This window comes from Molothrus ater, chromosome 10, assembly GCF_012460135.2.
Source record: "Molothrus ater isolate BHLD 08-10-18 breed brown headed cowbird chromosome 10, BPBGC_Mater_1.1, whole genome shotgun sequence".
NCBI classification, from domain to species: Eukaryota; Metazoa; Chordata; class Aves; order Passeriformes; family Icteridae; genus Molothrus; species Molothrus ater.
Window position 1 is genome coordinate 17,734,488 of NC_050487.2, and position 26,002 is coordinate 17,760,489.

Genomic DNA, 26,002 nt, shown 5'->3' on the forward strand with positions numbered 1-26,002 from the left:
ATCCCATGTTCCTATCACCACTGACCATGCTGTGCCTGTGGCTGGTACTGTGCTTTATGGAGCCTGTGCCACATTCCTGAAGGGTGGCACTCAGAGGTGTGTTGTGATGACCAAAAATACATCTCAGCACCCCTGTCATGTGGAGCTGGAGTGTGAATGTGGGGGAATAATGGGGCAAATGCAGGACTTTTGAGTAATTGCACCCCAAACTCATTTGTAGGTGAGAGGTACAAGTGTAGCAAAACTAACTTAAGAAATTTGCTGAAACTTTGTGGCTCCTGTGCAACTCAAGTGTTTTCAAATCTTTTGCACTTAGGGAGAAAAATGTGGCTTTCATTTAAAGTGGGTAATGGAATCTGTGCCAGTGATTGGCAAGCTTGTTATCTGAAATGTGAAATAACAACCACGGTACAAATCAAAGGGCACAAATATATGTCTCTGCAGAAGCTGCATTGAAGTCATATGACTTTCAAGAACTAGGGCTGACTACATAAAACGAGCCCTTAAGTGAGAAGTGGAAGTGATTGACATATAAAGGAGAAATAAGCCTGGCAAAATGAGGCCTGAGAATCATGTGGTTGCCCATTTTGAAATAGCTGCAGGGTGAAAATGTCAAGAAAGAAACAATATACTGAGTATTGTTCAAAGAATTCTTACATCACGGTAACAGGCTTTAATCCAGAAAAAATGTTTTGTGCAAAATCTGACTTCCTGAGAAGGTGCTGAGGTCTGTACAGACAATGTCTGAGTGGGAAGAGTTATTCTGGTTATCAGGATGGGAGTGGCCCCAGGAGTTTTGATTTCTATAGTTCTCTTTAGTGCAAGTGCATCTGCACCTGGTAGCTGAGGAACCCATGCCTGCTGCCAACATGATTTTATAAATAAATGCAGTTGCTCATTTAACTGCTTGTCAGAGATCCATTGCTGCACACAGCTGGAGATGTGGACTGTGCATTACATTTGGGATGAGAATTTGAGTTCTGCCTGCAGTAGCTGCACTGGGTTGAAGGTGAAGCAGTTGCCACCTCATTGAACTGGCAAACACTGAATAGGAGTGGTGATTGTGGATCAGAGAAACACCACAGGTCATAAATACAGTCTTAGATCTCCTAAACCTGACAAACTTAAATAAAGTAGCATATACTTAATCCAATCTGGTCATGGCTAAGTCTGAGAGTCTTGGAGACTCCTTTTAGTTAATTTTAGAAAAACTCTTTAGAGCCTGTATATTATTATTGCAGACTTGAACCAGTCAACATGGACATGGGAAGGTTGTATCATAGATACAGCACACCTTCTACCTCCCAATTTCCACTGTTTCTTATTAATTCCCAAAGAGAAAGGTAGTTTTCCTCCTGTATTTCTCAGTTTAAATGTATGTACTTAGAGCAATTCAGCAAAAAATTTATTTCAGAACAGTTCTGTAAAGGGAAGGGAAGAAGAGCTTCTCCAAGAAATGTAACATACTATCCTGAGTAGGGGGGATTTATCCAGATTCCTGTCCCTATAAATGCTGTGGTCATCCTTTTGTCTATTCCTTGCTTTAAAGTGTGAGTAGTTTTCTACTCAGGAATTCAATGTTCCTTTTCAACTTTTACTTTTGAATTTTCCAGCCTTTCATGAAATACCAGATAGTAACTCTAAGGACTAGATTTTTGCCTCTGCTTTCTTAGCTGAACTGCAAAACATGGCACAGTAGGACATGGCCACTGTGTAGCCCAATGCTGACAGCATTCCTGAGATGCTTTGTTACATGATTTTTAAGTGGGGTGAAAGTATGAAAGAGGATGTACCTACTAATTTCTTCTCCCTATTCCACCTGTCCCAGGTGCTCAGCTGTGATGCCAAGTAAAAACCTCCCATAGACAGTGAAACCAGACTCCATCTTGTGGAGTCTTTCCCACACAGCCATGATAGAAATACTTGCCTGGGAAACCTCTCAGAGAGGGATATTATGGCAGTAGGGAAGCAGGTTTTGGGACAGCTTATGAATGCTCCCAATTGCACATTCTGTTTCTTGAACTTGGGCACATGCAGATTTGAGGAGCTGAACTCTTGTGTAAGAAATTGCTAACATGTAAGTCTGGGGTTGGATTGGTGTATGTTTTTTATTTTTAGGCAAAACCACAAAAAAAAAAAAAAAAAGAAGAAGTAGAATAAAGCTCAGAGAGCAGAAGATTTAGATGTGTTTCCTATTATTATCCCAATATTTGTACACAATCTGGCCTGGGTAGTTTGTCTATGAATTATGATGAGAAATTCTTATAAATTGTCATTATGTATTGCTCATCTTCCATAAACATGAGATACTATGTATTGCTCTAATAGGGAATAATTATATTTGAGATAGTGATCAAATCCTCCACTTTAAAGAAACTTCCTTTAGAATAAAGTATTGCTGTCCACTAGCAGAAATTAGAAGAAACAGTGTTCTCCTATTTGCTGCCTACACTGAAGACAGTGCAGTGCTTGTGGGCTAATATTCAAAGTCTGCTGTGGGATTGCTGCAGTCTGTCATCCATGTCTGTCTCTTTCTTGTCTCCCACTTCACTCACTATTATCCCAATCTCAAGGGGTTCAAGGTTGGAGAGACAGACCTGTCACAAGAGTTGAACTGAGCTTCTGGATCTCAGTGCTGTATTGAGCAGTGCCTGGAGTGACAGGAGCCTCTCACCATTATCAGAACCATGTAGAAAATATGCTTGTTGGTTTTTTTTGTTTGTTTTTAATTTATCTCTACATATCAATGTGCTTTTCACGGGCTTGCAGTTTATAGCTACATGCACATATAAATACAAACACCCCCAGTACTGTATGCACAAAGAAAAGATCCAGGTCTATATATTAGAGATGACAGACTTATCTAAATTGCTGAGGTTTTCTGAATAGTTTGGAGAGTCTAATAATACACTGATATAGAGTGTAAAAGTACCAAATAAAGCTCTGGTTTTGCAGTTGAATGTAGGATAGAGGAGGGGGAGTGAGAGGGAGAGCAGGTTGCAATTCTTAGTATAAGAAATGAGACATTCCCACTTGGACCCAACATCTTCACCTTATAATCAACAGAACATGAAAATGTTGAAAGTAAGTACTTTAATAATGGACTGGGCTTATTTCCTCAACTTATTATACAAAGCATTCCTAGGAAAACTTGTGTTAAGATAGTTATGATTATCATAATTTGTTGAATCCCATTACCATATAGGCATTGCCATTTCTTATATACCCACATTCCTCCACTTTTAATGTGGGATTGCTCTGGTGGCATCTGAGCTAAATATTTATATCAGTTGAAGTATTTTCCCTTCAGACAAGAGCTTTAATTTAGAAAGGTCTTATTCCTGCCTGGTTTCACTCTCCCTCAGGTAGTTTTATGGCTCCTTGGTGCATTCACTCCCTCTTTGCCCAGGGCTGTGCAGTGTTGCATAGTTTGCAGATGGTGAGCCAAGAAATTATTGACAAAGCTTGTAAAGACTATTTTGAAACAGGAGGGAATTACATACCTACACAGCTCTAGGCACTGATCCATGACTTCAGGCATTTGAGCTCTTTCAAGGTTTTGCCCAGGGATGGAGGAAGCTTGTACAAGAGTGGAAACTGAAACTAGATCTTCCAGAGTCACAGCCTTTTTTGGGTATTGGACTGCACTGGCCCTTCCTACTGCCTTGGAGTCAGGGGCCTTGAAACCCAGTTTTTGTCAGCAGAAGCTTCCTCTGAGGTCACCAGAGGGGACAGCCTGTGTGTCACATCCAGAGAGATCCTGAGGTGGATCTTAAATGCTAACTATGTGTGGGGAGACAAACTGGGAATTATGGACATGGAAACCAGTGAGTTAATGGTTGTGGGAAGAAACCACACAGGGGGACACGTGCACTTTCCAACACTAGGGATGCCTCTGCCTGGAAACTCAAACACCAGCAGAGGAATGAATTGTGCCTGGGACTACCCTGGTTTGAGTGTGATCATCTATGCTCTCTCTTTTCCTTGCTTGCTAGGGGGATGTCAGTGAGCTTGGCAAGCTGTTGATGCAGGGTTCCTTCAACGTATGGACTGACCACAAGAAGGGGCACAACAAGGTGAAGGACTTGGCTAGATTCAAACCAATGCAGAGACACCTCTTCCTCTATACAAAGATGCTACTTTTCTGCAAGAAACGGGAGGAGAACACCGATGGCCATGAGAAGACAGCTTCATACAGCTTTAAAAATTCATTAAAGGTAATAAATGCACTGATGGTGGGGGAGGGAAATAAGTCTGGTGCTCTCACAGGCAGGGATGTGCCCACATGGGGATTTGAAGAAGGTGCACATGTTTGGAGCTGTCTTGCACCCCTGAATAAATGACAGCTCCCATTTAGTTTTGGGCTGGAGACAGACCAATCTATCCTGCAACTGCAGATGTGAACCTCGTTCTTTGCAACTTGACACAAAGAGGCACCTTGTGTGATCTTGCCCAGCATCCCATAAAGAGAAGCCAGACTGGATGGACCTGCATCTGTCATTGCTCTGCCTATGGGCATCCTCCAGGTGCAGTTCTATGGCAAGTTTTACTATTGGCACAGCTGAGCAGATATTTTCTGTGGCAGTAACACCTACAGATGAATCAGTGCAGTAGAAGTGCCCTTTTATTTGCAAGAGCGAAATTTCCAGATATGAGTCAGGACATTTTAAGGTGGCAATCACAAGTAGGCCACATTTTCCCTCTAAGCACATTGGTGTGACACTTGTGACTTTACCCAGCTAACACAGGTCATCAAGTGCAATGTTCCAAACTTATTTCAGGGTACCCAGACAGGAATTGTAACAGAACCTGCTTTAAGGCTTGAACCAATTCATATAAGTATTTCAAGTTTCTTCCTGTAGAGATAGAAGGAATGGTGGCATAACACTGTCTAAATCTTTAAACTAATGCTGATGTGAACAAGAGGCATGAGCAAATACAGTAATAAGATGAGAAGCTGGTTAGTAGCAGCTGAACTTCAAGACTGTGATTAAGAATTTTTCATTTAAGAAATCCAGATTTTTTTTCTTCAGGTTTTTTGTGTCATCTGGACTTGCAGACTGGTCATTAAATTTCACAAAGCCCTATTCCATCCCTCTTTCTCTCCCACCTCAAGAGGTCAGGGATAGCAAGTGAAAAAAACAGTCCTAAAACTGAGAATTTATCAAGGTGAACAAGAGCCAGGATGGAGTTGAAAACTGATCCACAGATGAAGCAATAAAAGAAAAGAGGATAAATTCAAGATCAGACATTAGCTTGGGTTAATTTTGAACATTCTTTTTCCCTCTAGCAATCAAAAAGATGAATGACAAATTAGATATTGAGAAATAACATGCTCTGAATTTTACTTTTAATGACTCCCAAAGGTATCAGAAGTGAATACAGCCTTTTAAAAATGCTCCTCAGAGAATGAAGTTTAAAGACTATTGATATTTTCCAGATTCCAGCTTCTTGTTTTCTATTTTGAAACAGATGAGCACTGTGGGCATTACAGAAAACGTAAAAGGGGATAATAAGAAGTTTGAGATCTGGTATAATGGCAGAGAAGAAGTCTATATCATTCAGGTAATGACTTTCCTTTTTGTCTCCAAGGGCTATACTTCCTTTCAATTGAATTGTTTTTAAGAATGTTCACTGTCCTGTACACTCCAGAAACAATAGCCATTGAAAGCTTTATTGGTGAAGCACTTTCAAAGGCACTGAAATGGCTAATTTGTTGTGAAAATAGTCAGGATTTTGGCCAGAAGAAGAAATAAAGTAATAGAAAATTCCTTGGAATGCTGGACAGAAAAGCAAGGACGGGACTTTGGATTTGTAGTAACTTTTCCATCTTGAGGAGTGTCTGTTTTGCTCAAAGCTGGCCACAGTGTTCCAATCCTTGGCAAAACTGAGAGCCAGTGTAGGTCGGGGCAGCCCAGTGATTGGCAGCCTGTTTTAACTGGATCTCCTTTGCCTTGTCCTCTTTTGTTCTCAGGCATCTTCTGTTGAGCTGAAAAACACCTGGATTTCAGAGATCCGCAAAGTCCTGACAGGACAGCTGGAGGCATGCAGAGGTAGGGCTCACAGAGCAGCAGCTGGGAATGTGTCCTTCCCCTGTAGCTGTGTGTGGCAATATGGGGCTGGGACAGCTTCAGTGCCAGCCAGTACCCCCAGTGAAGCCAGCAAGGACCAGCTGGGCAGTTACGGCATTGCTGGGATTTAAAGCCGTGTCCTGATGAAAGAAAATTTCTTGGGCTTTTAGAAGTGACAGGGATAACTATTCCATTTACAGTTACTCCAAGGAACATGGTTTTCCTCTGTTGTCCCTCTCAAGCCACAACTCCAGAAGCATCCTTTTACCTCAGCATGTGAGGAGATGGGATGTGCACTCTGTGTCTCCTGGATCAAAAGGTCTCCTTCCACATCCATGACTGGACACAGCAAATGCTCCTCTGTTTTAGTCTTTGCTTTGTTTTGTTTGGGCTTTGAGGGTTTTTTGTTTCAAATCTAGTCACCCCCACCTTATGTTCTAAATGTCAATTTTCCCATCTTTCCATCTTAGTGACCTCCCTGTAAAACATGGTTCATGACATTTCCCTCACTCACTGAGATGTCACTATGAAGGTGGTTTGTGATGTGTTCAACACTGTCAATGATTGAAGCCTCCTAAATACCTAATGACACCCTTTTTTATATAAGATATTGAATCCCAGGCAGACAAAATTCAGTCTGGTTATTTCAGATAGCAGAAGACCATAGTGATGATAGCTGTCATGGATGCTACTCTATTTATTCTCTTAGGACAAAAAACCCCACAGACTTTTCCTGAATCTTGGCATTGCCTCTCACCTTGGTCTGTCAGTTTCTGTTTCTTTCATACATTCATCTCCCTTTAAAGAAAGGTCAGCAAAGCCTCTCCACCCACATCCTTCAAATTCCTGAGCAGACTTTGTCCAAGGTGGAAACCTGTGTCTGTGCTTTAACTTTAGAGGTCACCTCTATTTTAATTGCCTGTTTCACAAAGACAATGAGTTCTTGCATCCTCCTTAGGTACAAGGAAACAATTATGAATGTTAGCAATTGAATCCAACCCATAACAATACGCTTATTTACAATGTTTACTGCTCTGGTCTGGTGTTACTGATCTTTCCTTCATCTTTTCTCCTTTTTATTCTGAATTTTACTGTGATTAGTTCATCAGGAACTGCTAAGGAAAGACCACAAGATTCTTTTTAGTGCAGTTTCAGGACTGGATCTAGAGACTTTCTGATATGGTTTGTAATATTTGCTTCTGAAGTATAAAAGCTGGTTACTTAGGCTACCACAAAGAGTTGCTAATGGAGAAAATGTACATATTTAATAGGATAGAGTGCTACTCCTCTATTTGTGTTTCTAGGCAAAGGAAATTAAGCTTGTATGTTACCCAGATGAGCATTTGTGAAATCTCTATAGCATACAAGACCTATTAGCTATTAGAGTTGCTTTGCATTTTCCAGAGAAAAATATACTGGAATCAAGACTGATTGAAACATTTCTATTTTGATCTTCTTTATTGTTTTGCACTAAGATCATACCATTCTAGAATATTTCAGCTTTCAAGGGACGTCAGGACATGACAGTCCAAAGTCCAGCTCAGGGCAGAGTCAGTTATTGGTCAAACAAGGTTACTCAGGACTTTATTCAGTCTGGTCTCGAGACCATCCAAGGGTGACTTTCATCCTACTCTGTGAATATAGTCAAGCTTTCCTTTATTGTGAATCCAGCAGAACAGCAGTCAGAGGATATAAATTGTATCTCATATGCTATTCCAGCTCTTCCCATTGCCTTTTCCTAAATGCTCACATGAATCCAACCCCTTACTACAATAACTGGTGTCAGGAAGCACATGCTTTGTCCTGTGGTTTTAAAGTTTCTTTTTTTAATGACTCACAAAAGAAGAGGCCTTAATCCAAGACTGGATATTTTTACAACTGTCCACTGCAATGGGAGAAGGAAGAGGGATATATTTGGTTTTTTGGCTGTTTTTAATGACTGTGGTTAGGAGTTGCACAGGGGGTTGGAATGTTGGAAGGAACCAGCTGAGGTGGATGAGTGAGGGGCAGAGAAGGTGGCCACAGGATGGGATAAATAGTTAAAATATGGATCACTGGTGTCCAAACACTTGGTGTGTACCCAGCCCTGTCAGAGACTGCAGTGAGCATGGAGCATTTGGGCAGCATCTTGATCCATCAATCCCCAAGAATGCCTCTCTCTTGCAGGCAAAGGAATTACTGATACAGCTTAAGGGATTTGTGTAAGTCCATGAATCAGTTGCCAAACCCAGGAATGGAGCTACTTCCCACTCCCCAGCCAGCATGGGCATTTCTACCCCACCAACAAACTACCAGAGTTTAATCTTTCAGTGCTGCCTCATCCCCTTGTCATGTCTCTTTCACTGATAGGAGGTTCATCTTTTTCAGAGTGAAATAGCCCAGGGATCTCAGCAATAGGAGAGTTTGAAAGCAGCTCCTTCCACTGTCTCCTCACTTCTCAGTGTCTGACTCTCCTGGCCCTGAAATCCAGGCTCTGAGCAACTGTCTTATAATTTTTCCTCACTCAGCATTTACTGGACAAAGTACAAGTCTGTTGCTACCTTGTGGCCCTGCAAAAAGAGTGAACAAGTGGGATATATAACATTTTCTGATGACTGTTTTCCAGGATGCTGAGCAAAAGCATTCTGCCGAGAGATAGGGATATATTCTGCTATGTGGCTGAGTATGCAAAAGGACTGATGGACATGTGTTGCTGAATCCAGACAAAGCTGTGAGCCACAAAACTTGTATTCTGGGTAAAAGGCCATTATCCATTCTCCAGATCAATATCATGCAGTTAGCTAGGAAGAGGTACTGGGAAAAGGGAAGGTAGTAGGGAAAGAAATCTCTTATGTGGTGAAAAAAATGTGAGTTGTTTGGTGAGCTAAAAGGTTTCATTAAGATCTTAATATGCCTTTCTCTTCAAGTACAAGCATTCCATTTTGATTGCAGTGGCAGTCAAAATCTCTCCTCTCCTGTTTCTCTATCCCACCTTCTACATAAAAACAGAAGCAATTGAAACATTTTGGAGCAGCTTCTTTTTACTTTTTTTTTAACAGAAGCAAGTCAACTGCACCAAAGAATCACTGAGAGTGTGTATCATGCACCAATGGATTCCTCCAATGCAAGCAGGTAACCACAGAGCTGCCTTGACATATCAGGGCCATGTTTTGCCTTCCATTTGTGCTTTTGCAGTACATAAATTCATAGGTTTTTGTGTTTAGCTTCCTTCAATTGTCTTCAAATTCTTTAAAGATAAATAAACACAGATTTGCTCAAGAAAGAAGTTATATCACAATGCAGAATTAATTTCAAAGACTAACTCAAGTTTAGTTAAAAAGTATTGGAACATTTCCAGGATCTTAAATGGAGCTGCCAGCAAAGTTCTGTAATGACCCAGTTGCTGGGCAAGTTTAATGTAAGTTGGCATGGAATTTCACTGTAAAATTTTAGCAGGATCAACCAAGCCAGGAGATCCCAGGTAACAGCCAGCCTTTGAGAGCTGTACAACTCAATGCAAGAAATATCAAACAGATGTAGTGCTATTAATCCTGCACCATATTTTCTCTAGGCTTGGTTAATTTGCTTTTTTTAGGGTTCAAGGGTGGAAATCTTTCAGCAGAACCACCTTGGGGATAGGAGAAAATTATTCCAGTAAGATATGAAGTGCAATCACAAAAATGTTTCAGAAGAATCCAGATGTGTGTCCTTCTTAAAAGGCTCTTAAAGTGAGATTTTCCAGAGCAGAAATTACAGACAAAATATGTCAGCAGAAAATTAACTCCAGGAAGAAATGCCATATGATCAGTTATTTGTCCTAGAGTGGATTAAAGCAAAGGAAAAATGAAGTGTTGTCCTCACTCTGCCAACTGTGCCAGAAAAGGAGAGGTCAGATGCTCCTTCTCCAAATGCTGGGTTATTATAGAAACAGGAAGAATACAGCGAGTCTTCATGAAAGAACAAATGTTTTGGGCTGTGATGAATGGCACAAAGTTCAGGATGCCCCTTTATTTGTTATTATACGTGTCCCCAAGATAAGCTGGGGCAGCAGAATCGCAGCATCAAGCTGACTGTGCAGGAGTTGATGTGAAATGGTGGATCCAGAGTTCCTCAGACTGGGGAGCCCTTTCTGCAGCCTGTTCTGGATTGCTGGGGGAGTAGGACAAGGAGGGACAAGGAAGAGGCTGGACTGCAGTAGGCAGCACATGGCACAGTCTGTGCTCAAGGCTGATGTGACCAAGCAGCCCCAGCTGTGAGAGGTGCTGGAGGCAGTGGGGACAGCATCTGCTAAAGAGCAGCCAGCACCACCAGTGCTCTGCCAGCAGAAGGAGGCTGATTAATCACTGCCATGTTATCTACCCAACAGACACCTACTCCTGGTCGGCCCATGTGTGACAGTGACTCTGCTGTTTGTTGGGAATTGGCAAACCTCTGCTGTGACACTGGGGAAATCTGTTTGCTGGATGCTTTCCCCTCCCCAAGCTGTACCTGTCCCATGACAAAGACTATCCTCTTTACTGTTTACATGCCACCAACATCACTTGGGACTGCAATTCCATGAGATAAGGCAGACCTGACTTGGGATTGGAGCTGAGGTTTTGGGAAAAGGAACACTTAGAGCCAGTGTCCTACACACAGGCAGTTACTGTGTCCTTAAATCCTGTTCAATCTATTTCAATTCTCTCTCTCTCTCTCTCTCTCTCTCTCTCCCCAAGTTCTTCCACAAAATTCACTGTTAATTCTAAAATGGGATGCCCAGTGGTATCTATTGCTGCTGTATCTCTCTCTCAAGGGATGGCTGCTGCATTTCATTGATAATGAAATGATCCCTTTGTATTGTTTTCTAAAGTATTTAAACACATGAAAATTAAATAGTTTATTGTTCTAACTGCTTAACTATCTGCTTTGTTGGAAATGACTGATGCAGTCATACATTCATGTAAAAATATCCCGTGAACATGGATAAACACAAACTCTTGGAATTTGGCTGCAGATGCTGTTTCAGAAAAGCTTTTTTATTTTCTTGGTGTCTTTCTCACAGCTGTAAATCTTTAACTCTGTCAGCTGCATGTTTCACAGTTATCCCAGCCTAGCTGGGAAGAAAGAGAGGAAAAAGAATAAGGAAATGTGAGTGTGCTTTGGATTTGTTCCCATGTTTATTTTGAGCCCCATTTGGTACCCGACATGAGGCTGCAAAATCACATTTTGATGGAGTACAGGAGGTAACAGAGACCTTGCTAGGATTCCATCAGAAACAGGTCAGAAGTTCAAATGCAAAACAATGAGTCCTGGACTACCTTATATTTAGAAAAGGTATTTACAGATCCCTAGTATTTAAAATGTTTTTAAGTTGTTAATGATGTATCTTGGACCTTCCCTTACAGCAGTTCACAAGTTAATTGCAAGGAGCAGTTTAATTGCTGATACGTGTCAATAAAAAGCACTTTGGCAAAGAGTATTTCAAATGTGTAAATACAATGATTTGTGTGGAGCAGTCTGCCAAAGATAACAGTCAAACATCCAAATTAAACCACCAGCCATTTGCAAAGAACCACAAGAAAACCTTGCAGTTTGAATGTCCTACAAACCTGGGACAGGGGCCTCAGTCCCATTACCCAGGGCAGTACCTGGGCAGGTTTCTCAAGGTGGATCCTCCCATTTGTGATTCAGCTGCAGACAGGGATATCCCCCTGGGATTCATGCTCCAAAGAGCAGAAGAAACAGAAGCTGGGGAAGCCAATAGAATTCGTATGTTGCTTATGCATGGTATGACCTCTACATGACCATCCAGTATCCATTTCTCTGCTGGAGACAAATGTATTTATGCTGCAAAGGAAGGAAAGTCTGGGTTGTTTTTTCTTACCTGGCTTCCCACTCCAACCTTTCAAATCTGCTGCACTTGCAAAAAGAACTTGTGCAACCAGCTTGTTTCTCCATTTTTCCCTTCTCAACTCTGAAGAAGCACATCCCTCACTGTGTAGGTGTGCAGAGGAGGCAGGATGGGTTTTTCCCACCACACATGCCTGCACAGATGCAGGTTTTTATAGCACACAGCATTTTAAAACCAGTCCTTTGTTCCTTAGGCTTCCATGTTTGAGGGTAAAGAAGAATGCTTAGTGCTCAGTGCTTTATTAGATGTTAACAGGAATGTTACTATTTTTATATTTCTTTTGTCCCAAGGTATAGCAGGAAGTCATCAAGTATATATGAAAACAAATCTGAGACATCAAATGTGGATGCATCTAACAATAAAAACAGGAATTCCAGTCCCAGCGCCAGACAAAAGAGAGGTAGGAGTTCTCACAGAGCTTTTGCTTCCAAAGGGTAATATTTTTATATTTGCATATATTCCTGGAGTTTGATGAGGTTACTTTAAATCTACATTATTTTAACCCAACATCAAAAAACCAATGCTACAAAGCTGAATGACTGTACCATGAAAATTTGTGAGCACCAAAAGACATCACCAGTTTAGGGTTTTTAAGTCTGAGTTTTGATGCTTTATAGTGCTCTTTATACAACTTGTGTTGTTTAAAAATAGAACTTAGGGGACAATAGCATATGTGTTTTAACCAGCTGCCTCCTGGTGAAGTTGATTTCTAGACATACTTAATTTAAATTTTTTTCTACAGACTTTGCTAACTGATTTCTTTGTTTAAGTCAAGGAGAGTTTTTTGCCTCCTCTGTGTATATCAGTTTTCCTCAGGTGTACAGTAAATAAACCCACAGGCAGTCACAGAAAGTCCCTCCATTATTTGGGGCCATAAGCACAATAGGTCTTCTATACAACAGAAGTTAAAATAAACACTATAAAGAAATGGAATCTCATCTGACAGCAGGAAGAGAAAATCTATTGACAGCAGTTTCTCTTTTAGGCAGTATTTCTTAATGTTGAACAAAGAATTTTCTACTAAAATGAAAAAAGAAAATTGTGAGGTCTTAAGAGATTAATACCCAAATGAGGCATAAAGTAACAGCCCCATTATAAATAAAGATATTTTAGAAGAAAATGGAATGTCTCTCTTGGAAAAGAAAAGCTATTCACCAAAAGATTTTTAATTGCATTAGGTTTTCATGCTGGAAAAAAGTTACATATTCTTCATTAAAAAACCTAATCTTAAAATTTTGTTTCAGTAAAATTTTATTTTTAAAACATTTGGACTTTTTTTTTTCTAATTCAAAAAGTGGAAAAGTAGCTTTTCCTTTTAAATTTATAAACTTAAAAAAAAAAAACTCCAAGAAGATTACTGATGTTTTCTAACTGTCCAGCTTACTCTAGAGTGTGGGAACGGGGCTCACATTCCTGCTGATTGTCATTCTTCTGTCTTCTGCTTTCCCATGAGCAGCTCCTCAGGGCTCTGGCTGGGATCCCACTGGCTCAGCCCAGAGCATCCTCGTCCTCTGGTGGGTGGCTCTTCCTGCAGGGGTGGGCAGTGAGTCCATTCTTTGGTGATTCGGGTACCCTGTGCATCCTCAGCTGCAAACCTCGCTCTGCAGAGCCAGCAAAATGCTCTCCAGCTCTAGATGTCCCACCAAAACGCGAGTTTGTGTCCTGTGAGGCACCTAGGGCTGGGGCTCTGCAGGGGGCTGAACTCAAAAATGTCCCAACACCCGGCACACAGCCTGGGGCTCTGCCAAAACTGTCTCTTTTGTGCCACCTACTGCCTGTAAAATGCTTCCAATATCGGTGTAGTTAATGTGAACACATTATTTTAAAATACTGGGGAGTTTCTGCAGTACAGAAGGGGAGGGTTGACTATTGACAAACTATTTCAGTTTTGTTATTCTTATTTGTAAGTGGCTGTGGCAGAGTTTTCTACATGTAAATCAGTATTTTGTGTGGTGGAGTCACTGCCTTGAACTGGTGGAGTCACTGCCTTGAAATAAACCAGGAGCAAATCCTGCAGGATCCTCTGGGGACCCCCTTGTCTGACTGCCCTGCTCAAAGCAGGGTCAGCTGCAGCAAGGTGCCCACAGCCGAGTCCATTTGGGTTCTGAACAGCTCCAAGGATGGTGACTCCATAATCTGCCACAGGGACACTCTCCTAGGTTTAACCCCTTTCACAGAAAAAAGGGTTTCTCACATTTTTAAATGGAATTTCCCGTATTTCAATTTGTGCCTGTTGCCTCTCTCATCCTTTCACTGGGCTCCACTGAGAAGCATCTGGCTCCATCTTCTTTATTTTATAAGATCCTCCTGAGCCTTTTCTTCTCCAGGCTGTGCAATCACAGCTCTCTCACTCTCTCCTCATGTCACCTGCTGCAATCCCTTAATGATCCTCACTGGATTCACTCGAGGAGCCCAGGACAGGACAGCACTGCAGGAGGGTCTCTCTTGTGCTGAGATGAGGGGAAGCATCACATCACCTCCCTGGAGCTGCTCGCACAGCTCTGCCTAATGGAGAAAATGTTGCCCAGGATGCTGGTGGGTTTATTTGCCCCAAGTACCCATTGCAGGCTCTCCTTCAACCTGCTGCCCATCAGGACCTGGTTCTTATTATGTTTGGAAATCATTTCCAGGGTTATTTGGTATACCTGCAGAATGAAGGAAAAGGCTTGTATGACTCAGGTGGAGACAACATGACTTTAGAGATCAGTGTCTAATGCTTTGCTGGTGCTGAGAGGCTGTGGGAACTTGTGAAATGCAAAGGGGTCCCTCAGTGAAGTGATTCAATTGCAGAGCTGAAGAACACAGGAGCCCACTCCTCTGCACATGCACTGCTGTACTCACTCCCTGTGGGACTCTCTGATAATTTGATATCTCTGGATTTTCTTGCCCTAAGAAAACAGAAAGTAAATATATTTTATATACCAGTTTTTGAATTCTTTATAAGCTACAGTAACTGTACAAAGATTGCCTGGCAGTGGGAGCAGCCATGGCAGGGAATGGCCAACAGAGACTGTTTGGAAGCCAAAGGCAGCCCTAGAGCTGAAGCCACTGCTTGGGAGCAGCCCCTCACCAGATGCACCTGCCTGGCCCAGAGCTGGCACTGGGCACTGGGTTGAAGGAGCTGAACCACAGTGACATAATTCTTCTGTGTTGTTAAAATCTGTTCCTCTCACACCCACCTATGCATGCAGGCACCTCAGGTCCTGGATTATCATGGCTGCAAATCAGGAAGTGATGGGATGCACTTTCCTTTGGAAGCACAGCTAATCTGTCAGTTGCTTGTCTGTCAGTGTGGATTCACTGTCTTTGTGTTCCCTTTGTACTTTTGGTCTTCATTTGTCCCTCTGAAGATTTTCATGTGATAGTGTGTGAACTAAAGAGGAGGAAAATCCATTGGTTAAATCCCAAGGCTCAGAAGCAGGTACCCAACACATGGTTTTTCTCCTGCTCCTTTGCCATAAACCTTCTGGGTGTTATCTGCCCACACCAAGAAAGGAGCAGATGGAGGATTTGGCAGGAATGTGTGGATCTGGGGGTTTGAGCTAGGTCCTGTTTCCTGCAATGTGAGTAACTGAGTATCTTTCAAGCCCAGAGCCTCAGGACCTCCATCTGTGACTGATCTCTGCAGAGGCAGCTGTCAGACAGCATGGCTGATTATTCATGCAGGAGCCTGGCATGTGAGCTTTGCTGGCATGGCATCCTTACATCCCAGCAAATCAGGAAATCAATTGCATGACCCTGCCAGCTTCAGAGGCTTTAGAAAGGTTTCAGCAGGTAAGGCTGCAGGTGTACCAGCCACAGGGCTGGTGAGAGCAGACTCTTCAGTGCCAGTGCTGGATTGCAGAAGTGGGACTGCTCCCAACACTTGCATGTCCTGTACTGCAAGGCTTCTTCTCTTATTTCTCCCTACAACTCACTGCTCCAAGCAATGATGTGTTTCCATAACAGAAGGCACTAGCTTGCTGCTAAATTGTATTTTCCTTTGATAAGAGCTACCTCCCTTCACCTGTTATTCTTTGGTTTTGTTTTGTTGTTGTTCTCCATTAAAACTCAGTGAGCCAAACTCAACCCAGGGGTCTGTTTGGTTCAGCTGGTTTACTCACCCTGACCTCATGTCACCTTTCTAATTGATTAGCTCTTGCTCAGGCTTGAACTGAATCAAAGTTTATTGATTTCTTTTTAGTTGTCATCCAGTGCTAACCTTTCCTTTCCCATAAGCTGAACAGCTGTCCCTTCCTTCCTTATTTCTCTTCCCTCTCCCTCTCTCTCCTAGTTGATGCTTCCAGCAGCCTTAACCTTGAGCGCACAGCGCTTGCTAGAAAGCGATTCACATTGCAAGGTCTTTCCAACCGCAGAGCTCCACCCAAAGGTAAAATCACCCATGCAGCATTTGGTCTCAGGCCGTCTGTCTCCTGCACTCCCACAATGTTCTCTCCATCCCATGGTGCCATCCATCACTGTTTCCTAAAGTGCTGCTGCATCTCACCCAAATGCTCCTTTCTGGTGCACACAAGTGGCTCCTCTGCTCAAAGACACCGTCACCAAAAATTGCTCCCACAGCAGCATTGGCAAGGCAACCTCTGGGTTGGCTGGTTGGGTCTTTTACTGGTGCACAGTGCAAATAACATTTGTTTCAGTTTCTCTCAAGGGTCAAAGTGTGAACTGGTTTTAAATGATCAACTGAACTTCTTTCAGCAGCTTACAGGCTTGAAGGAAAAGAGTATCATATCTGTTGTGCTACGTGAGATTTTCATGTGTGAAATCATTCATTGGTTGGATGTCATTGTTTTTTCAAATATTGTTCCATTGTGGCCTAGTGGGGAACCAGAATTCAGGAGATCTGGGGTTTTATTCCACTTAATTATGTTATATGACACCATAAAATGCTGTGTTTTGGGTACTTGTGCATAAATGTTTAGTAGATATCCATGAAAAGAGAGCTTTGTGAGTTCCTGTGATAGCTGTACAAGGAAGAGACTTTAGAGGAAAGAAATAAATGTGAATAGAAATTAAATTGACTGACTACTTATAATTACTATCTGAAAAGATACTGTAATTACTTCCTTTATTGTTTTTGTGTGGCTTTTCTTCTGTTCTGATGAATAATATTTCTCTGTGAGACAAAGGGTTAGTGTGCAGTGATGGAGAGGGTGAGCATCAAAGGAGGAAGAACCAAGATGAAAGCATAAAAGCAGAAATACAGAAGCATTAAATTGTGATGTGATAAAGTAGATAAGAATGCACCAAGAGTCAGCACTGCTGTAAGATTCTGGCTACCAGATAAGGCTGCATGTGGTAGTGAGATCCAAGATGGACAAACAAAGTTCAATGTCTGAATATAAAAACAAGTGGATTTTAGAACTTGTGACTCAGGAAAATCAATGACAAAACACAGATTTCAGAAATAATGCTGTAATTTTTGCAAGTCTAGATTTACAATTTTGTTTGGGATCTCTTTTACTTTTTAATCTGAGTTTTTCTTGTCATAAGAAATGTCTTGCCTTGTATTCAGTGTTCCAGGCAGCGAAGCACAGCTCGGAAGAGCTCAGCTGTAGGTATCTGAGTTCAAAGCCTTGCTGGGTCTGGTTACTCGAGATTTCCTGTGGAGCACCTCTTGCACAATGTCCTGCTTCACTCTGTGGGGCTGACCTGCTCCTGGCCAGAGGGAGCTGCTGACAGGCAGGCTGGCTGGCCGTGGTCATGGCTGCAGGCAAAGCCTCTCAGCACTGCACGGGCTGGCTGCTGAGGCAGGTTGGAAGCTGGGAGAAGGGAACAGGGAAGTGTTTGCAGTCAGCTTGTCCTGCTCCTCAACGCTTTGTCTAAAGGTTTTTGTTACTGGCCATGGTGAAGGATGGTGTGTTGAGCTGAATGTACTTTGGTTCAGATCTGCTGTGTCTGTTCCTGTCAAGAGCACATAAGAAGGAAGGTCTAAACAATATAATAACCCAATTAACCAGGGTGTAAACAAGATTGGGTATCAACTGCCAGTGGAGCATGGATGCTGAGAGAAATGCTGAACTGTCTGCCTAGGCTGGATATGACAGGCTGGAAAATGTTGTATATAATCACTTTGGTGTTTTAGTCAAAGAAATGTCTGGAGAAGAAACTTTGGCATCCTGCACTCCATCAGAGCAGAGATCCCTGGGGCAGCCGTCCCAGAGCTGGCACCAAAGTGTATCCAAGTGCACACTCAAAGCACCCTGCATCTCCCCACCCTTGGGTCAGCATTAGCCATCCTGGTTTGCAGAGCCAAGTTCATATTCCTTGGGGTGGGCACAACTTCAGCACATCTCATAGTGAAAAGTGGGGAATCTGTGTCTTTACTCCTGAGCAGACTTAGAGAAAAGGCAGGATGCTAAATAAGGAAACAAAAAACCACTATGTAGCCTTCACTTTCTCCAAGCTGATTTGCACTGGTAAAGATGGAAGCTTGGAGAATATTTTCAGGCATTCACACAGTTAAATTTTAGAAATGACAAATGTGAACTCCAAACCATTCATGCTTGTTTTTCAGTGTATTTCAGGTCAGTCACCACAGAACAAGCAGTTCAGTGTCTAAAATGATCCAAACCTCATCTGTAGACGCACACCCCATTCCAGCCATCATGCTCATCTCTGTGTTTTGTACTTGGACACTAGTTGGTTGCTATAATAATAATTGGCATGGCTCTTTTCTGAAGTATTAAAATTGGTGCAGTTGGAATTGCTTTGAAAATATGTTCACAATAACACTTTCTGTGCTTTTCACCTTGTTGAGGGTATTTTTTCTCTCTGCTTTTCACCTTCTTGAGCGTATTTTTAGAGGAGCAACCTTTCTTTTCTTTACCCTTTTCCAGCTGCTGCTTTGCTTTGAACATCTTTTACCCCCAGTGCTTATTAACCTCTAACCCTGCCCTGCATTGCATCTGTCTGTTCTCCCAGATCCAGAGTCTAAGGACAGAGAAGTTACCCGTCGCTTTTCCCTAGCCTCCTCCATCAGCACCACAGCCAATGCTTCTGCTGTCACCAAAGGTACTGTCCTGCTGCTTGCTTAGCTCCCCCTCTCCCTGCCTGCTGCCTGGCACGTTCACTGCCAAATGCTGCTCAGAGTGAGCACCTCAGGCCCAGTTTTTACTGAGCAGGAGGTTCCAGTAGAAGAAGAGTGAGCACCAGTGTAACACCTGCAGGGAGGCAGGCCAGGACATTTTGAATGTGTATTGAGGTGTGCTGTCAGCCACAGAGTGACTCTTCCCAGTTTCTCCATTGTAGGCTTCAAAAAGTTGCTGATGACCATGGAAATTGGATTAATTTTTGGCTGATGTGGGGTTGGATTTCCAGTAGCATTGTGGGCACATATGCCTGCTTATCAGGGATAATTTTGACAACAGAACATATGGTCTTACATGGAATTCTGAATATGCTACCTTTTGGCACTTCCTGGAATGGACTGGAGGAACTGATTTGCAAGGTTAAGATTTTCAGGGCAATTCAAAAAATCAAAATAGAAGGAAAAATGGCAGAATTAATTTGGATAAAAATCTTTGTTCTGTAGTTGTCAGGAAGAAAGTTGCTCAGTATCTGTTGCCTTCTCAACAGCTGTGAAGGATATGAGCCACATCCTTGGCTGCAAGGAGGCTGTCAGGGAATGAGGGCATGGTGGGGTTCATGGGCAGAGGAAGGATGTGGCAGTCTCACTACCTACAAATGTTTCTTTGACAGCACCTTTAGATCACAGCACTAGAACATCCTCACATGGAAGTGATGGGCATAACACATGAGAAGAGGTTTTTACAGCTTTTTGCCCTCAGCAACAACTCAGAAATACATGACCAGTTGCTAAATTATGGGAAGACTGAGTCATTTCCTAATAATTCTTTTCAAAGCTGGGGAACATTATGAAGCACATATCTACAAAGAAAATGGGCAACCAAGGGTTGTTCTTTAGTGTGGTGTATTAAAGACATCATGTGTGAATTGCAATGAAAGTTAAAATTTGTTACAGTTTCTTATCAAAAAGTCCTATCCTAGAATCCTGTCTGCCAAAAGACTGTTGGCAATCCCTTGGGATACTGAGAAAGCCACTTCTGCAATGATTTTCAAAGCTAGAAAACAGAATCAGTGCTTTTAAATTAAGTGCTTTAGTTACAGCATCTACTTTAAGAAAATATTTCAGATGATAGAAGAACTGAAGCCTGAGTCTTGTCTCAGCATCAGCCCAGATGCAGACCTAGCCAGGGTGTTGTGGTCACCACTTCTGGCCACAGCTGCTGCCGTGTCTGATCCTCACTCCTGGCAGTTCAGCTCCCCCCACATCTGCAGTCGGGGCACAGGAGAGGGGCTGCACACGGACCTGTGGCTGGTGTCCCCCACTTCTGAGGGTCAGAAGTGTTGGCTTTGTGAGCTGTGCCCTGCCAGGCTCACGGCTGAAGGCGGGGACTGCGGGTCTGCTGCCTTAGTGCCATCTCCTGGGCAAGAGTGAGAGGCAACATCTGTGAGACCCCAAGGGAAGCAGATTCTTTGCTGTGATGTCTCAATGTCTTTTGACAAAAGGGTTTGTTCCCTATCCACTTCACAGAAGTGTGTATCTTCACCACCCAGAACCCAGGGGTTGGTCATTCTTCTGGCTGAAATTAAAAGCGTTAGGTAGTTAGTGTTTTCAGGTGTAGGAAAGCAAGTTTCTCCTTTAACAATATTTACAGCCTTGTGACTCTATAAACTCCACACAGGTCCCCTTGTTCCTGCAGTTAAAGTCAAGAGACATGAAATAAAGAGTGACCCAACTCCCCTGGGGTTTGAAGGTAGGACTATTTCCATCCTGCATGAAAACCTCGTTTGATATTATTCACTAAATTCACATCTCATCACAGCTGGTGGGTGACACTGGAGTTCATTAGGGGGTTGGGGTGAGTTTATCTGCATAACTGGGATAAAGACAGCTTGTTACTCCCTTGCCTGTCCCCTGCACTCATATTCACCTAGGCATGGGCCTGAATTAAACCCACAGTTCCCTGCCTGTTTTGGGAAGTAAAGCTCTAGGCTGTCACCTGGATCTGGATTTTCTGCCTGGTTCTGCCTCCCTCCATAGGGAGCAGCAGCAGGGAGCCAAGGGGCTCCTTTTCACCTTCACCTGCAGTCTGGCCACTTGCATCCCTCTTCCCTTGTTGGTGTCTACTGTTAATGAGAGAAGCAGGAGCTATGTGCATGAAGACTACAGGGGAGGCTAGACTGTGCATTAATAGTCATTTCAGGTGCAGTGTTTCATTTCAGACAAGCAGAATTTCCACCAATTTGTTGCAGCAGATTCAAAAATTGCTGTTTAACAAACAGTACCAAAGAGTTAAATTGGGGTGCTGTTCCTCAGCCACTGGAAGATCACCAGTTTCCATTGTCAGCCTTTCCCTGACCATTTGCCTTAGGGGGACACAAGGATCCAGGTACCTCTGCTGTAGGACAGGCAGGAGAGATGTGGGCTGAGGACTCCTTTCATAGCAATGTGTTGTTCTGCACAAAAACTTGGTAGGAAGAGCCAGTGAACAGGTCAGTGATGGAACTGGTGAAATATCAGAGCTATCTCCCATGGCACTCCCAGCAGAAGAGGAACAGAGAGGTTGGAGGAAACAATTCAGAGACAGCAGAAGGAATTTTGCTGTTTGCAGAATATTTCCTTTTGCCAGTGACCCCTGGCACTATGTTTAGAACCATCCTGGCACCCAGCCCCAGAGTTTCCCAAAGTGTGGGGTTTATGCCTTGCTTTCCTCACTGACAGATGCCCTGATCTCAGCATCCCCTGTGGCTGCAGGGGCAGGGGGGATTTCAAGGTGCAAGAACTACCTGCAGCATAGAACTGACTTGCTCCTCATAGGTTAAAAACAAAGTATACTGCTGCACAGCATCCCTCACCAGACTGAGTAACTTTAAGTAGGAAACACTGGACATTATCACCCCTTTACCAGAGGATATTGCTGCTATTGCCAGGGCTCTGAGTGAGGTAACAACACAAGGGATTGCCTCCCAAAATTCTGTTGCGTTCATCAAGGGTGAAATCATTAATTTGTGGTCTCCCTGGTCTCCTTTGCTGCTGTATGGATTAGGATCAAAGCCATAAATTATCACCTACAAAATGATTTTAAAAGCTGCAAGGAAAATATGTTAAAATGGGTAAGGAAGCTGTAATGAAATAGAACACTGCACTGTTCACACAGCAATTGTCTTCCTTAATTAACATCAATACTTCTGTTTGATTCATTTCGCTGTTCTCTGTCCTTCTCAGACTTACAGTTTTTCTGTGGAATGCTGCTGTCCTTTCACTCATTTGTGCTGGTCATGTGTCTCCTCTTTTATAACTGTTGGACCACAGTCCACCTGTTTGTTAAAGAGACTGTCAGTTGCAGAGGTGATGCAGGAATTCACTTTGTACTGGTTGTCTGGTCACTGTTTCACCTTGAAGACACAAATTGTACTTCCTGTCACAGATGCTTTTGAGAACACCATTTTGGCCCAGACTAAATGTAATGCCGGTCCCACCACGAGATCCGTACCTAGATCTGCTTCACAGACAGGTAAACAAAATTAAAGTATTTGTAAATTCAATTTGAGGGTGCAAACTAAATTTATGATAATATTTACTCTCTTTATTATAAGGAGAGTTTTCTCTTTTGGTGAATATTATTTCCCACCAAAACAAAGAAAGAAAAAGCTTGGATCGTTAGCTTAGAAACAATGCCCAGATTCTGGTTTTCTGAGGTCAGGCTGAAAATAATTATTTTAATTGAAAGCAAGAGAGCTCAGAATTTGATCTGTCTTATTTTATAGGAATTAAGCATGAGAAATAAGCCGTTTCTTAGTCTCTAAAATAGAATAGTGATTTGTATGGAAGAGGGAGGCTGATGCATGTATTTGTAAGGAATTCTTGCTGGTGAAGTTTCTAACAGTGGCAAAAGACTGTGGAAGCTTTGTCTAATGGAGTAGAGGGGTATCTTTTTCTCTTGGTGTTTGTAGTCCAGCCTGTGAATTTGAACTGAAATTGCAGTAGCAGTTTGAAGTTAATTAGAATTGTGTATTCTTGTATGTTTAGACCTTTGCTAGTATTGCTGATGTGAATAAACTGGTACAGGACAGTGTCACTTCAGAGGCTGGTTTACACCTGTAAAAGCACAGATGACCAGACCATCCCTGTGGGGGGATAGCTGGGGATGCAGCTGTGCTGGAAGAAGGTCCCTGTGTCCCTTGGAACTGGGTTGCAGTTGTTGGAACAGACAGTCCCTGGGTGGCAGAAGGGGCTGCAGAGCTGCATGAGCATGTGTTGTACCAATTAATAAACTTATTTCTCCCAGATCAGGTCACTTTTCTGTTTACTGCATGAACTGCCTGGCTTGGGTTTTGTATTGCCTCAGGCCAGGGTTTGGTGTGGGTTAAGAGTGCTGGGATGTGCATAATCCCACTGTGTGTCTCCGTGCCTTGTGGTCAGAGCAATGGCCCACAGCATGTAAAGAACTTGGTTCAGCATCTGCTCAGCCCAAGTCCCTGTGAGTCAGCTAATGCCCAGCAGGTACAATAATTAGGAAGGCACATGGTAAATTGACTGACTGCATTCAGCTTGTATCTGTCAGGGCTACAGAATTATTTGGTAGATGCAAGGTCTGTTTCCTCTGAGCTGGACTGTAGTCATCCCCATCCCCACCAGAAAAGGGACAGGCATCAAGAGCAGGAAAGTGCAGACGATGGTTGCTATCTGCACAAAAGAGCCTGAGCTACTTTTGCACCATGGGAGCCTCAGGCAGACAGGTCTCATAAGGCTCAGCCTCAGTTTCCCTCAGGACACATCCTATGGACAAGTCTTTTTAGGTGAAGAGAGACTGGCTGTTGAGCTTGGGCTGGAAATCTCTCACTGAGTCCATTCCACTGGGTTGGGGTGGTTCTGGTGAAAATCATGCAGTAAGACAGGTAACAGCACAAATATGACTGAGCTCTCTCCTCACCCCCCTGGTTGTCTTTGTGCTTTGCTGTTCACTCTGTCCCTTCCCTGCACTTGCAGCCTGCTCCAGGGTATAATCTTGTAAATTGCTCAGGTGGTAATATCACCTTGGGGTGAGATGGAGATAAGAAGTCAACCAAAATTCCATGGCTTTGTGCTTAAACATGTGGAAGAAGCTGGAAACTGAATCATCATGGCCCTCTCAAAGTCATGTCAGCACAAGTTATCACTTGCTGTGCAGGAAGATTCCCGGTCCTTGTTTTTTGTACCTCCTGAGCTGAAGGGATTGAGCAATGCTGAGCACTGGGAGTATCCATGGGTGTGAACACTACAACCACACGTGCTGCTCTCACACCAGGGACAGTGAGTGGTGCAGGCTTTTAGAGACAGAATAATGGCTGTGACATAATTTTTATGGCAAAACTGTGGAATAAGCTATAAAAAAGTACCAGCAATTCGGTAAGTGGAAGAGTGAGAAGTGAACATGTCACATTTATTTTACAGACTGATTCTCAAAGAGGCTAATGTCTGATAGCTAACTCTTTCTGATTTATGTCTTTTGAAAAGGTTGGCCCAGCAGACAAATGCCTTCTCTAGACACATTTGAAGATTTTGAAGCCATCCCTTCCAGCATGGATGAACTCTCCAACTCTTCTGATTTGGAGGAAGAGACCAACCCTAACAATGTAATTGCTTTTTAAAATTACACTGCCCTTTCCCAGCAAAACTTCTTCCTCTTTAGGGATCACAATGTGACCTGCAAAGTTTGGGTTCACACCAGCCTTAAATCCATGGATGTGTGGGAATACAGAAGAGGGAAATTTGATCTGGGGTGTTGGAAGATTATTACAAGACTTTTGTTGATCGGGATGAGGATCATAAAAAGTCACCCATACTTGTAGGCTGTCACTTTGCCTGCTACAAAATGAGGGAAAACTCTGAGTCTTTAAAAAACTAATTTCAGACTTTTCCAGATAATTTCACCCGGTGTCACAAACCCAATTTTTATATCAGAATAATGGCTGGTGGGTTAAGCCTAAAGTCTAAGTGCAGAGAACAGGTCTATCCAAATTTTGAGTAATATTTACCCTGGGCATGATAAATCACAATTGCCTACAGAAGAAATATCTGCCAGCTTGAAATGCCTAATTCAGTATTTAACTAAAACCTCTTGCACAGTGTTCTTTCATCCATAGTAATTGTTTCTGGTGCCTTGTTTCATTCGTTTTAGGGGAGCAATCTCTTCCGGGTTGAAGGCAGTTTTGACAGCTGTTTCCCAGATTCTCTTTCTCTTGAGGATGGAGATTTAGTGCAGTTTGTGCAGGAAGGAGAGAATGGTCAATGGTGAGTATGGCAGAGAGACAGAACTGGACAGCTGGAACAGCCAGAACCTCCTGGAAAAGATGGAAATGTAGGTTGGTTATTAGGGAACAGCTTTTTTATGGAAAGAGTGATAACGTTCTGGAATGGTCTGCCCAGGGAGGTGGTGGAGTGACCATCCCTGGATGTGTTTTAAAAACACTAGATGTGGCACTGAGTGCATGGTTTAGTTGAGGTGCTGGGGCATGGGTTGGACTCAATGATCTTGAAGGTCTCTTCCAACCTGGTCATTCTGTGATTCTGTATGGATACCTGTAGGACCGCCCTGGGTCCTTTGCCTTCTTCCTTAGTTCAGGAAATAATAGCCCAACATGCACCTCTGAGACACACAACCCAAGGAGGGTCAAAGTAGGAAAATTCACTGACTGTTCTCTGATTTTCAGGTTAGTGAAGAAACTGGTCTCTGAGAAAAGCGACTGGGTTCCCTCCAGCATATTGCAGCCAGCAGAGGGGGACAGTAACAACATAATTAAGAGCAGCAATGCAGGTAATAGAGAAAATGTGTTACTGGTTTGTTTGTTTGTTTTCTTCTCCATACTGAAAAAGAATGTGATAGCAAAAAAAAAAGTGATGAAAAGTGCACTTCTGTATTGAAGTACTCACCTGAGTGCATGTCTGTGCTGCAGTCTCTGGTGACATGGCTGAGCTAACCTGAAATTTGGTGCTTGGGTGTCAGTTAGTCAGGCACAGCAGATTTCCTTGGCCTGGCTTAATTGTTTTCCCCTTTCT

At 42.8% G+C, this 26,002-nt stretch overlaps 1 protein-coding gene across 5 annotated transcripts in view; it reads left to right on the top strand.

The window, feature by feature from the left end:
* The window catches only part of MCF2L2 (MCF.2 cell line derived transforming sequence-like 2), a 154,359-nt gene that overhangs the window by 123,853 nt on the left and 4,504 nt on the right, over positions 1 to 26,002 (top strand). For 3 of the 5 annotated variants that reach the window (XM_036388655.2, XM_036388653.2, XM_036388654.2), the window contains exons 22-33: positions 3,996 to 4,217; positions 5,473 to 5,565; positions 5,975 to 6,053; positions 9,110 to 9,182; positions 12,231 to 12,340; positions 16,214 to 16,309; positions 18,862 to 18,951; positions 20,646 to 20,717; positions 22,392 to 22,478; positions 24,461 to 24,579; positions 25,125 to 25,237; positions 25,657 to 25,760. In XM_036388655.2, the coding sequence (XP_036244548.1) occupies positions 3,996 to 4,217; positions 5,473 to 5,565; positions 5,975 to 6,053; positions 9,110 to 9,182; positions 12,231 to 12,340; positions 16,214 to 16,309; positions 18,862 to 18,951; positions 20,646 to 20,717; positions 22,392 to 22,478; positions 24,461 to 24,579; positions 25,125 to 25,237; positions 25,657 to 25,760 (1,258 nt within the window). The remainder of the gene's footprint in view (positions 1 to 3,995; positions 4,218 to 5,472; positions 5,566 to 5,974; positions 6,054 to 9,109; positions 9,183 to 12,230; positions 12,341 to 16,213; positions 16,310 to 18,861; positions 18,952 to 20,645; positions 20,718 to 22,391; positions 22,479 to 24,460; positions 24,580 to 25,124; positions 25,238 to 25,656; positions 25,761 to 26,002) is intronic. The other 2 variants (XM_036388656.2, XM_036388658.2) reach the window with 2 other exon arrangements.